This window comes from Podarcis raffonei, chromosome 16, assembly GCF_027172205.1.
Source record: "Podarcis raffonei isolate rPodRaf1 chromosome 16, rPodRaf1.pri, whole genome shotgun sequence".
Lineage (NCBI taxonomy): Eukaryota > Metazoa > Chordata > Lepidosauria > Squamata > Lacertidae > Podarcis > Podarcis raffonei.
The window spans coordinates 1,344,487-1,358,091 of NC_070617.1; the positions used below are offsets into that span (position 1 = coordinate 1,344,487).

Sequence of the window (13,605 nt, forward strand, 5' to 3'; positions counted from 1 at the left end):
CGATCATATTGCAGGCAAATAGGCCCAGAGATTTTGAAGACTATTATAGAATCAGACCAGCAACAAATATTATCAGGATAGATATGGTACATTTAAGAAAACCCAACTCCTTACATGAGATCACCAAAAAGTTCAGGAGAGGGACGGTTTTGGAAGCAAATCGTATCTAAAAAACGGAAGATATGAGAAATAATGCCACCAATTATGAGGTCTCCTGACTGATGATACTTGTGATGAATAGGAAGAGGGCGACTAACATTGCATCTAGAAATAGGAACCTTGCACACTGCTTGAGGAAGCAGTACTAATACCAACACCACAAATATCACCATACTGCATGAAAACCTCCTTTCTAGAAACCAAACAACCTGTTCCTACATCGACAAGTCTCTGGCTTGAATGTACACTCACTCAGAAGACTGAAGCCAGGGTGATACGATACAAAGTTTTAGCAATCAGACTGATGCAGCCCTCTGCACCTCAAGCCCAGCTCTGAATGGTGCAGGTGATATTAAAAGCAACCCTCTGTCTCGGTTCGATGTTTTGCTACTGGACACTGGAACTCTCTGTAGAACTGGAGAAGTAATCATAGTTATTGTCATAATCGCAAGAGATGATCACCTGCACAGCATTGCAGCCTCTGAGACAAAGGGGGGGGGATGTTTATCACACTTCAGCAACAGTTCCTATTTTATCCTCCTTAATAGGTCATCAAAAGACTAGCAGTAAAAAATAAAATAAAGACCACAAGGACTTTGTGGTCTTCAAAAAGAAGAGGCTCTTAAACGATAGCCAATTTGCAAGACTGTTTGCGCATTCCAAATTGGGCTAGGATTTCATATCCATCGTTATACTATGAATTAAGGTTTCATAATTCCAGTAGAGTTTTGTTTAATTCCAGTAAAGGAAAACAAAGTAGGCGATACCCTTGATGGCAGCACTGGAGTGGATGGATGGGAAATTTCCATCAGAATTGGGAGATGGAAGGTTCAAAAGCTCCTCTTCCAGCAATGCCCCTTGTGCTGCTCAGCTGACTGGCAAACAGCGGATAGTCATGAAAAGTGATCCACAGAAAAAAATGTGAAAATTATCTGGAGCCCAACCTTCTTCATGCTGTTTGACCCATCGCAGGTTATGTTGTGGGCCACGTAAAATTAGGCAGTGGGCAAGAAGCAGCCTGGTGAACACAGATTGCACACTTCTGAACAAGAAATAGAGTGCGGAACCAGGTTTATTCCAGACTTTGCATACTGACTGGACAGGACAGGTTTTCTCAAAGGCCTGTTGGGAGCTATGTATAGTGACGGGAAAATGTAGAAATTCCCTCTTCCTGGAAGAATTATATGCATAGGGGAGCTGAAAAACACACACAGTGACTAGCTGATGTGCCCAGTAACCACTCAACTTACATCATCATTGTTATAAGAATCCTAAAGCGTCATAAATAAAATGAACGTTCATAAGTGCACAAGGTTAAACACACATACATCAGGTGGTTCCAGACTCTTTCAGGTGGTTCACAATTTAGCCGAACCACCTGCTCCATCGGGGCCCAGTATGGGCCACATGATCTCTTGCAATGATTTTGCAAAGTTTTTTGCACATAAAGTCGCTCAGATTTGGGAAGAGGTAGACTCCACCGTGGGAGCAGGGCCGGGGCGGGAAGAGTGCTAGAGTCCTGTCTAGTCAAGTTGTGTGGGATCAATTCCAATCTGTTACCTCCAAGGATGTGGACAGGCTGCTTGGATGAGTGAAACTAACCAGCTGTCTCCTTGATCCTTGCCCATCCTGGCTTATAAAAGCTAGCCGGGAAAGGCTGGGCGATGGGCTCTGTGGGGTGTGTGTGAATGTTTCCCTCTGTGAGGGAGCCTTCCCAGACCTGCTGAAAAAGGCAATTATCAAACTGGTTCTTTAAAAACCATCTTTAGATGCGGCCAATATGGCCATCTATTATTGCCCAGTCTCAAATCTTCCATTCTTGGGCAAGGTGATTGAGCGAGTGGTGGCTGAACAACTCCAGGCACGCCTGGAAGAAGCGGACCATTTGGATCCCTTCCAATCAGGATTCAGGCCTCACCATGGGACTGAAACTGCCTTGGTTGCGCTGGTTGATGATCTCCGGCGGGCTAGGGACAAAGGTGAGAGCTAGTTCTGCTGGATCTCTCAGCGGCTTTTGATACCATCAACCATAACATTCTTCTGGACTGTCTAGAGGGACTGGGAGCTGGGGGCACTGTTATAAGGTGGTTCTGCTCCTTTCTCCTGGGCCGTGTCCAGAAGGTGGTGTGTGTGGGGTGGTGAGTGTTCAGACCCCTGGGCTCTCACTTGTGGGGTGCCTCAGGGTTCTGTCCTCTGCCCCATGCTTTTCAACATCTACATGCAGCCGCTGGGAGAGATCATCAGGGGGTTTGGGCTGGGTGTTCATCAGTATGCGGATGATACCCAGCTCTACCTCTCTTTCAAATCGGAACCAGTGAAGGCAGTGAAGGTCCTGTGTGAGTGTCTGGATGAGATTGGAGGATGGATGGCGGCTAACATTGAGGTTGAATCCTGACAAGACAGAAGGACTGTTTTGGGGGGACAAGAGGCGGGCAGGTGTGGAGGACTCCCTGGTCCTGAATGGGGTAACTATGCCCCTGAAGGACCAGGTGCACAGCCTGGGAGTCATTTTGGACTCACAGCTGTCCATGGAGGCACAGCTCAATTCTGTGTCCAGGGCAGCTGTTTACCAGCTCCATCTGGTACACATGCTGAGACCCTGTCTGCCTGTGGACTGTCTTGCCAGAGTGGTGCATGCTCTGGTTATCTTCCGCTTGGATTACTGCAATGTGTTCTACGTGGGGCTACCTTTGAAGGTGACCCGGAAACTGCAACTAATCCACAATGTGGCAGCCAGACTGGTGACTGGGAGCGGCCGCCGAGACCACATAACACTGGTTTTGGAAGACCTACATTGGCTCCCAGTACGTTTCCAAGCACAATTCAAAGTGTTGGTGCTGACCTTTAAAGACCTAAATGGCCTCGGTCCAGTATATCTGAAGGAGCGTCCTCACCCCCATCCTTCTACCCAGACACTGAGGTCCAGCGCCAAAGGCCTTCTCGCGGTTCCCTCCCCGCGAGAAGTCAAGTTACAGGGAAACCAGGCAGAGGGCCTTCTCGGTAGTGGCACCCACCAGATGTCAAAGAGAAGAACAACTACCAGATTTTTAGAAGACATCGGAAGGCAGCCCTGTTTAGGGAAGCTTTTAATGTTTAATATGCTACTGTATTTTAATATTTTGATGGATGCTGCCCTGAGTGGCTGGGGAAACCCAGCCAGATGAGTGGGGTATAAATAATAAATTCTATTTTATTCTATTCTACATAAACCACATGCCTTAAATAGTACAGGAGAGAAATCCTGAAGCCATCTTGACTCTTAATGGCCCCAAATATTTCCTCTGCAGAAGGAAATGTCTTGGAAATACCTCTCCCAATAGTTCTTTTCACTTACAGATCCTTCAAATCCTGTCCAAAGGGCATATTGTGTGTATGAATAGGATAAGTCTGTGAACTGGATTAAAGAACTAAGGTATTGCTAAGGTATTTACTATTTCAACAGCATGGCCCAGACTGGCCAAGGTGAGGGCAACCAGCAAACCTTATCAGATTATCTTGACAAATGGGAGACAAGCTGCGCTCTCGGATTTCTGTTGTAGACCACCTCTTTCTGTGATGCTTTTGGGTGATCTTTGGCTAAGGGACTGCAAAATTTCTAATGTATTTAAAAGCTGTGACACACCTTTGTTCTGAGTCCTCACCTTCTTGTGGGGGGTGGGGGGGACTCTGTTTCAACAGACAAATAAAGGTCTGCCTTGCTTTTCTTCTCCTGGTTCTTGCCTCCACTCATGTTTCTTTGACAGATAACCCCAATTTTTTCTACAACAGTATATAAGTGCTCAACTTACATTGGTATTGTGGGTGCTGCATAAAGAACTCGTTTATGTGGGAACAGGAGGCTAGATTAGATGGACTCCCAGTCTGATCCAGCAAGGCCTGTTGGGTAATATAACTGGGTAACAGGTAGTTTATCATCCAGCTGGATAGTTCAGTTGGTTAGAGCATGGTGCTGATAAAGTCTGGGTCACAGGTTCGATCCCTGCATGGGACAGTTGCATCTTCCTGCATATTCCCTCCCAACCCTACAATTATCTGATTCTAAGGAAACCTCAATGCTACCAATACATTTCTGCTCTGAAGAAACCACACATAATATAGGCAAGAGCAACATTTCTCTACTTAAATGTCCACTTCAGAAAACAATGTGACTATCTAGCCTTTGTAAAATAATTCACCAAGATAAGGAGCTTGGCCAGTAACTCACAAAACTACACCTGCAAGTTCGGCTCCCATCATATGGGAAACTTGGTAAAAATGTTTCATTTTGGCAGACATAGTGATCACACATATGAAATAACATGAGTTTGGGGAGGTGTATGCCCCCTTTTAGATGAAAACAGAAGGAAGACTGCTTTATGTTGGACAACTGCTCTTAAAAAAAAGGTTTTAACACAGTTCTACATATAAATATATTGCACAATGATTTTTATTTGAAAGACTCATTTTTGAATACCTCATTTTTCTTGTAGATGAGAAAATTATGCTGAGTTAAACATGTTTTCTTTCTCATGTCTCAGAGAACCTAGAAGTCTGAGTAGTGATTATTTCCCCTCTAATTACCAGGTTAACTGTGATTACATTTTCTCCAATTCCCTGTTGACCTCTAGTGGGCACTAGCAAAATTACAAAACAACAGTGAAATATATTTGTATTATTTCCTGTGCCACTTAGAACTAAGGCTAGAAACAGACACAACTTTATCAGTCTGTTTCCTGCAACTTCACACTGCATAATATTTGCTTGAATCAGTTCCATACCAAGGGAGTTGAAATTAGGTCCCATGGAAATCAAGGTGACAAAGTATGAATCATTTAAGTCCCTTTCAATTTAGTAGGCACTATATTCAATTAGGCATGATCACCCGAACATTTTCATGGAGAAGCTGCAGTTCTGAATAAGTTTATTATCTCCTCTGTAATTATCAAATTAACTATTATTTATTCTCTTTGTTTTCAAAGTTCCTGGGGAGTGCCCATGGCCACGAGTAAAACTGTCTGTTGGCACTGAACAAACCATCCATATCCCTTTGCACTATTCAGAAAAGAGAAAAAGACAGGCAGAAATCTGTCATTCTGAAATGCAAATCGTCACATCTGCTGAATAAGCAGCCATTTGAATCTAATTCCAGGATTCACAGCTCCTTAAAAAGCAATCCTGGAATAGGTGAAATTCTTTCTAGAAATCAGATTTTAATAGAAAATGATGGTGTTAGTTGTGCTAATATTTGTGCTATTGCCTCAAGCAGTGTGCAAGCTTCCAAATGCTAAATGTAGTATCAGGGACCCTCTTCCTATTCTCCACAAGTATTATCAGCCTGGAGATCTCAATATCGCTGGCATTTCTTCGCAAAACTTTGTGTTTTCAAGTCCAATGACATTTGAAAAACCTCCCTCTACTGAGCTCTTTGGTGATATCATGTAAGGAGTTTATAAAATGTACCTGTTCTGATAAAATTATTGCAAGCATGGCTTTGTGGATAAGCATTTACATTCACCACAATCTTCTTTCGAATTGTCTGTTGTGGGGTAATCTATTTCCTTATCTGCTATAACTTGTTCTATATAATACAAGGTGCAATAACTGTCCTCCTCAAGAATTGGGTCAGTCCTATATTTGCACTTCTGAACTAACTGCCTGGAACGGCCTATTAAATTGTAGGGGAATGATATTTTAAACTGCATTGTCTGTCAGATATTCTAGATTGGATAACAATTTACAGGCAATTATTACCATCCTGGTTTATCATCCTGGTACTTTCAGTATATCTTCTTTTGTTAAATATATGGTATCTGATGATTTCAAAAATTGGAATAGACCTGATTTAAGCAATACAAAGCCTCCCAAATTTCTATTCTACCTTGGCCTTCTTTAGCCTCTACCAAGAGCCATTATTAGATGCATATTGAGAAGAGTAAAGGAGATAAATTGCCAGTGGATGCATGACCACAGTCAACTGACTCTTTCCTGTATATGAGCTGTAATACATAGCTTGATGAAATGCCACATTGTATTGAAATGTGGCCCATATAATCTGCAGCAGATGCACCATTTTGTAACTCTCCTTACAGGGTACTGACCCAGCTCTACCAGCACATCGTGGCCTTGGCATTTGCTGTAAGGGAAATCAATTTAAACCCTCGACTCTTACCCAACATCACTCTGGGCTTCCAGATCTATAATAGCCAGTTCAGTGCAAGCGCAACCTATCAAGCTGCAATGGAACTTCTCTCGACTCAGGAAAGATTAATCCCAAACTACAAGTGTGACACCCGGAGCAATCCAGTAGCAGTCATCGGGGGACCTGATTCCACTGTCTGCCTCCAAATGGCAACCATCTTGAGCAACTACAAGATGCCACAGGTAAGCTTTGCTCATGAGCAGGATATAGAGCAAACCACGGGGTGCTTCTCTTGCTTTATAGATGTGGTTTGGAGGTTAAAATGGATGTGGCTGAAATCACACTGGAAGCCTTGCAGGGAAACTTGACTATGGGGAGAATGTCTACATTATCTCAGGTCCATTCAGCATAAATAGAGATTTCTGTTTTAGAGCCTATATATACCTTTATCTTAATTTTGTTTTTTTAAAAAATATTCCCAGTCTTCAGACGGTGGTGAGTGTCTGTACCTTTGGGCCACTACAAGCAATAGCACTTCCCCCCATCGTGAGTTGGTGGGACAGCTGTGTATGTTCCAAGAGGTGTCAGGTCTCATCACAGACATGCCTTAGCGGCAAGACTGATGGATCCCTTCTATTTCTGAAGCACACCCATGTGGATTTTGAGAGGGCCTTTTTTGCACAACCCAAGGGGCATGCTGGAGGCTACACAAGAGAGACAAGAAGTCCTGTTGCATGAGCAGCAAACCCCTTTGGCATTGATTGATGCTACCATCAGAGTTTAAGATGAGGTTAGATTGGCAGAAGGTTCAAAAGAAAATGCCGATGCTTCTTAGGTGATATTTTGTGGGAAGCATTATGATTTAGTAGTACAGTACCTGTCTTGCCAGAGATACACACATCTACCTACATGATCATGATAATATGAGAACTTACTGTTTTATTTTAATGTTTCTTCAGCTTGCATATGGTTCCGCACCAGTCCTGCATACTGAAAACCAAGGTGCTTTCATCCAACAGATGTTCCCAAATGGGACTCACCAATATATGGGGATTCTCCAGTTACTTCTTCATTTCAGGTGGACATGGATTGGGGTGGTTTATCTGGATGATGACAACGGAGAGAGGTTTGTGCAGAATGTGCTTCCCATCTTCTCCGAAAAAGGCATCTGCTTTGCCTTCATAGAAAGTTTACCAAGACAAGGATCCTCCAGTGCTTTTGGTGAAATTGTGGGCAAGGGGATCAACATGACTGTGGGAATCATGGCAAGCACTGCCAGTGTGGTGGTTGTGCATGGTGAAATTCAGACCATGCTTGTCTTGAGGATGTTGATCCAGTTTTGGGAATTCAGTCATGGCCTAAAGAATGCAAAACTCCTGGTTATGACAGCTCAAATGGATTTCACATCATTTCATTTGCAAAGACAGTGCGATATCGACTTCATCCATGGTGCTCTGTCTTTTGCAGTTCACTCTAAAGGACTGTTAGGATTCCATAAATTTATTCAGAACAGGAGCCCCATTTCAGAAAAAGAAGACAAATTTCTTAGAGTATTCTGGGAACATACATTTACCTGTCTTCTCCCTGACACCAAAGTAGACATGGCAAATGAGGAATTCTGCACAGGAAACGAGAAGCTAGACACTCTTCCAGCATCAGTTTTTGAAATGAGTGCAACTGCTCACAGTTACAACATCTACCTGGCTGTTTTTGCTATAGTTCATGCCCTGCAATCCATGGATTTCTCCAATTTCAAAAAGAAAGCAGTTGCAGGAGGACAGAGAAAGAAGTTTCTCATCAAACTGCAATGGCAGGTAAAATGCAAAGAGAAGTGTGGTCCCTCTCTGTGCCAAGTCTGGATTTAGGGCAGCTGCAAACTTTCAGTTTCTCACTGATCCATTTTTCAACTTGTTTTCTGGTGTTTCTTGCTCACAGTAAACACATTAAACACTGGTTTAGCAACCCTTCTTTCTTTCAGGACCAAGACGTGCAGTGGCCTCTAATTTGAATGCACAATATCTCCCTTTTACTAGATATTTGGCCATCCAAGTTTCTTGGAGCACGATAAAGTCAAATGCTTGATGAAATAGTTATCCAGACTTCTGGGCACGTAGGTGAACAGGCCTGCCATGTTCCAGGAGACATTTTTGGGGGTCATAAGTGCCCAATGAGCAAGCTGGTCTTTGCACCTTCATACTGTTTGGTTAATGTCACTGTGGCTAAAGTTTGTTTTTCATGTTGGTGAACTCCACAATACGCAGAAAAAGCACATATTTCTAATAGTATAAGAAAGCAACCCCACACAAACCGAAGCATGCTCAGTAATAATAATTATATGGAGTAGCTCCAGAAGACAAAGAACATGGTGGAACAAGGGTGTTTGCCCTGCTTGAGCCCATAGTACCAAAGAGGAGAACATCAGTGGCTTCCTGCTTGGAACAATGAACTGCCACATCTTGTACTGATCATTTAAAGAGCCCATTAATCCTAGTTTGAAGTGTGTTGTATTATTGCCTTGCTTCTCTCTTAAGCTCTCTCTCTCTCTCTCTCTCTTTAACTCTTCCCTTTAGCTCCAACGTTTTCTACGAAATGTTTCCTTTAACAACAGTGCTGGGGAAAAGGTTTCATTTGATCAACATGGGGCCTTACAATCTGGATTTGATATTATAAATTGGGTCACATTCCCAAATCAATCTTTTCTTAGAGTCAGAGTTGGAAGCATAGACCCAGATGCTCCCCAAGCATTCACTATTGATGAGGATGCCATTGTATGGCCTAATATCTCTTACCAGGTAAGGATCCATGAAACTTTTCAGGGGGTGCCCATTATTTCCCCAAAGTTTAAAAAGCGGTTTATTCTTCAGAATTGGAACCAACTTTGCCTCTTTGAGAGCCAGTGTGGTGTAGTGGTTAAGAGTGGTGGTCTCATAATCTGGTGAACCGGGTTTGATTCCCTGCTCATCCACATGCAGCTGCTGGGTGACCTTGGGCTATTCACACTTCTTTGAAGTCTCTTCAGCCCCACTCACCTCACAGAGTGTTTGTTGTGGGGGAGGAAGGGAAGGAGAATGTTAGCCGCTTTGAGACTCCTTCGGATAGTGATAAAGAGGGATATCAAATCCAAACTCTTCTTCCTCTTCTTCTTCTCTTTCTCATGTCAGCTAGATGAGGCTCGTTTATCTTAAGCACAACCAAGGTGGAAGTTCAATCAGTCCTACTGCATAGAAAGTAACTCCTAAGACTCAGGCAGATTTATTATGCCATGCCAACATCAATCTCGTTCTCAGCTGTAGATTAAACTATATCATTTGTTGTTGTTTAGTCGCTTAGTCATGTCCGACTCTTCGTGACCCCATGGACCAGAGGACGCCAGGCACTCCTGTCTTCCACTCCCTCCCACAGTTTGGTCAAACTCATGCTGGTAGCTTTGAGAACACTATCCAACCATCTCGTCCTCTGTCCTCCCCTTCTCCTTGCACCCTCCATCTTTCCCAACATCAGGGTCTTTTCCAGGGAGTCTTCTCTTCTTATGAGGTGGCCAAAGTCTTGGAGCCTCAGCTTCAGGATCTGTCCTTCCAGTGAGCACTCAGGGCTGATTTCCTTCAGAATGGATCAGTTTGATCTTCTTGCAGTCTATGGGACTCTCTAGAGTCTCCTCCACCACCAGAATTCAAAAGCATCAATTCTTCAGCGATCAGCCTTCTTGATGGTCCAGCTCTCACTTCCATACATCACTACTGGGAAAACCATAGCTTTTACTATATCACACAAACTATCTAAAGCTATTTTTTGAATGTTAAAATATTCTGTGCTTTATTTTATGGACAGTCGCTTCCCATTTCTCTGTGCAATGACAATTGTCATCCAGGTTATAGAAAGGGCAAGAAGGAGGGGAAGCCATCTTGCTGCTATGAATGCCTTCCATGTCCAGAAGGAAAGATTTCCGACCAGAAGGGTAAGCATGATAATGTATCAAGTTCTCCGAAGTATTGCATGTAGTCCACTGGATGCATGTCGGGCTGACACTCATTTGTCTAATGATTCTATATAAATGTTTGTAGTTCAGTTTTCCATATATTTTCCTACAGATTTTTGGATTAGAACTATATAACAAAGCTCAGAAAAAAGTGAATTCTGAAGGTTAACAGTTTTTTCAGTTCTTGTATTATTTCAGGAAGAATGAATAGGCAATTTTTATTGGAGATGCTAATATTGATCAGTTTGAAGTGAATGGATACATGAAAACAAAGTCCTTTTGGAATAAACTAGTTTGGTGGCTAACACCCCAGAGGACAGGATCACACTTCAAAATGACCTTGACAGATTAGAGAACTGGGCCAAAACAAACAAGATGAATTTTAACAGGGAGAAATGTAAAGTATTGCACTTGGGCAAAAAAAATCAGAGGCACAAATACAAGATGGGTGACACCTGGCTTGAGAGCAGTACATGTGAAAAGGATCTAGGAGTCTTGGTTGACCACAAACTTGACATGAGCCAACAGTGTGACGCGGCAGCTAAAAAAGCCAATGCAATTCTGGGCTGCATCAATAGGAGTATAGCATCTAGATCAAGGGAAGTAATAGTGCCACTGTATTCTGCTCTGGTCAGACCTCACCTGGAGTACTGTGTCCAGTTCTGGGCACCACAGTTCAAGAAGGACACTGACAAACTGGAACGTGTCCAGAGGAGGGCAACCAAAATGGTCAAAGGCCTGGAAACGATGCCTTATGAGGAATGGCTATGGGAGCTGGGCATGTTTAGCCTGGAGAAGAGGAGGTTAAGGGGTGATGTGATAGCCATGTTCAAATATATAAAAGGATGTCACATAGAGGAGGGAGAAAGGTTGTTTTCTGCTGCTCCAGAGAAGCGGACACGGAGCAATGGATCCAAACTACAAGAAAGAAGATTCCACCTAAACATTAGGAAGAACTTCCTGACAGTAAGAGCTGTTTGACAGTGGAATTTGCTGCCAAGGAGTGTGGTGGAGTCTCCTTCTTTGGAGGTCTTTAAGCAGAGGCTTGACAACCATATGTCAGGAGTGCTCTGATGGTGTTTCCTGCTTGGCAGGGGGTTGGACTCGATGGCCCTTGTGGTCTCTTCCAACTCTATGATTCTAGGATTCTAGCATCAAACTGAAATGATTTATGGAGGAAAGGGTCATTCCGTTTGAGTTGTAATACAGATTTCGTTTAATTCCCACTGAAATGGGACTGCCTGTTTGTTTTGGTGAAAGGTCTTAATTCGAAAATTCAGTTGAGGCAAAGAACAGCAAGAAGAGCTTTCTGTGAGCTTTAAGTGAGTTGATAATTAACTGGCTATTGTTCTCTAGCATCTAACGTGTGAGTGGTTAACATTAGATCAAGGGTTTTTGGTGGCAAATCTCCGTTTTGAAGGGAGTTGCCTTTGGGACTGAAATGGGACTGCCTTTTTGCATTGGTGAAAGGGCTTAACTCAAAGATTCCATTGAAGCCAAAGAACAGTAAGAAGAGCTCTCTCTGAGCTTTAACTGAGTTGATAATTAACTGGTTGTTGTTCTCTAGCAGCTAACATGTGAGTGATTAACATTAGATCATGTGACAAAGGCTTTTGGTTGCAAATCTCCATTTTGAAGGGAGTTGCCTTTGGGTTTCTTTGTTCTCAAAGTGATGGTTAAGAGAATACAGACTGATATGTGTAATGTAGGCAGCCCTGGAGGCAGCCCTGTTCCGGGAAGTTTTTAATGTGTGACATTTTAGTGTATTTTTGATCTTTGTTGGAAGCCACCCAGAGTGGCTGGGGACCCCAGCCAGATGGATGGGGTACAAATAATAAATTATTATTAGTAGTAGTACAGCAGCTGCATTTTATGCCACTTGACTAAAACAAAATAAATGTTTTGATATATACATCCAGGCAAGATGGCAGCAGAGGCATTACTCCCATTTTATCATGGACAAAAAGCAGCACTGGTATTTCCTTGTGCCACTGAGCTCTTAGCATTTGACTGCAATGTACTGTATCATGTTTTGACCTATTTGCCTTCATTGGGGTTTTTCCAATATCAAAGCATGTACAACAAAATGAAATGTGTTTGAAAACTACATTTTCTTTTTTCAGACCTGGATGCCTGCTTCCAATGTCCAGATGGACAATATCCAAACAATGACCAGGATTCATGTATTCCAAAATATATAACCTTCTTGTCCTATGAGGAAAGATTGGGCCTCAGTTTGGCTCTTCTTGCTCTCTCCTTGTCGTTCATCACAGCTTTGGTGCTGGGAATCTTCATTATGCACAGGGACACTCCCATCGTCAAAGCCAACAACCGGAGCCTCACCTACACTCTCCTCATCTCCCTCACGCTCTCCTTCCTTTGTGCTTTGCTCTTCATTGGCCAACCTGAGAAGGCAACCTGCCTCCTCCAACAACTTGCTTTTGGCTTCATATTTACTGTGGCTGTATCAAGTGTGCTGGCTAAAACCATCATTGTTGTCATAGCTTTCCGGGCCACCAAGCCAGGGTCTAAAATGAGAAAATGGGTGGGGAAACACCTGGCCACCTCAATTGTTCTTTCCTGCTGCCTGATTCAAGCCATTATTTGTACTGTGGGGTTGTCAATCTCTCCTCCATTCCCATATTTGGACATGCACACAATGCGTGATGCAATTGTACTGCAATGTAGTGAAGGTTCACCTCTCATGTTCTACTCTGTGCTGGGCTTCTTGGGCTTCCTAGCCATTGTCAGCTTCAGTGTGGCTTTCCTAGCCAGGAACTTGCCTGACAGTTTTAATGAAGCCAAGTTTATCACCTTCAGCATGCTGGTTTTTTGCAGTGTGTGGTTGTCCTTTGTTCCCACCTACCTGAGTACTAAGGGGAAGTACATGGTGGCTGTGGAGATCTTCTCAATCTTGTCCTCCAGTGCAGGCTTACTGGTTTGTATCTTTTTCCCGAAAAGCTATATAATTATGGTGAGGCCTGAGTTGAACAACAGAGAGCAGCTAATACAGAGGAAAAAATCATCATTGTAATGTGGTACTCCACCCAATTAACGTTATTCATCATTTAACCGCATTGTAAGCAATGGAAATTTAGTCATAGCTAAATATCCACCTTGTCATCTATGAAACTCACAATGCAATTCCAACCAAATATACTTATCCTCAGCTAAGTTGCACTACTATTGCAGCCCCAATCGTGAGAAGAAAATGAGAGAGACAAGAAAAAGAAAAAGAGGACAGAAGAAGAGAAAGAGATAGAAGCAGAAAGAAGACGGGAAAGTAAGAAGAGAAATGATTGAGAAAAGAAAAGAAACAATTAAAGGGGGGAAGAACTTAATGATTTTCCAT

At 42.9% G+C, this 13,605-nt stretch overlaps 1 protein-coding gene across 1 annotated transcript; it reads left to right on the forward strand.

The window, feature by feature from the left end:
* The first annotated feature begins 5,358 nt into the window (after positions 1 to 5,358).
* Positions 5,359 to 13,287, forward strand: LOC128404245 (vomeronasal type-2 receptor 26-like). The gene is made up of 6 exons (XM_053369737.1): positions 5,359 to 5,576; positions 6,228 to 6,519; positions 7,237 to 8,091; positions 8,848 to 9,069; positions 10,106 to 10,232; positions 12,377 to 13,287. The coding sequence occupies exons 1-6, from the start codon at positions 5,359 to 5,361 to the stop codon at positions 13,285 to 13,287; spliced, it is 2,625 nt and encodes an 874-aa protein (XP_053225712.1).
* The last annotated feature ends 318 nt before the right edge of the window (positions 13,288 to 13,605 follow it).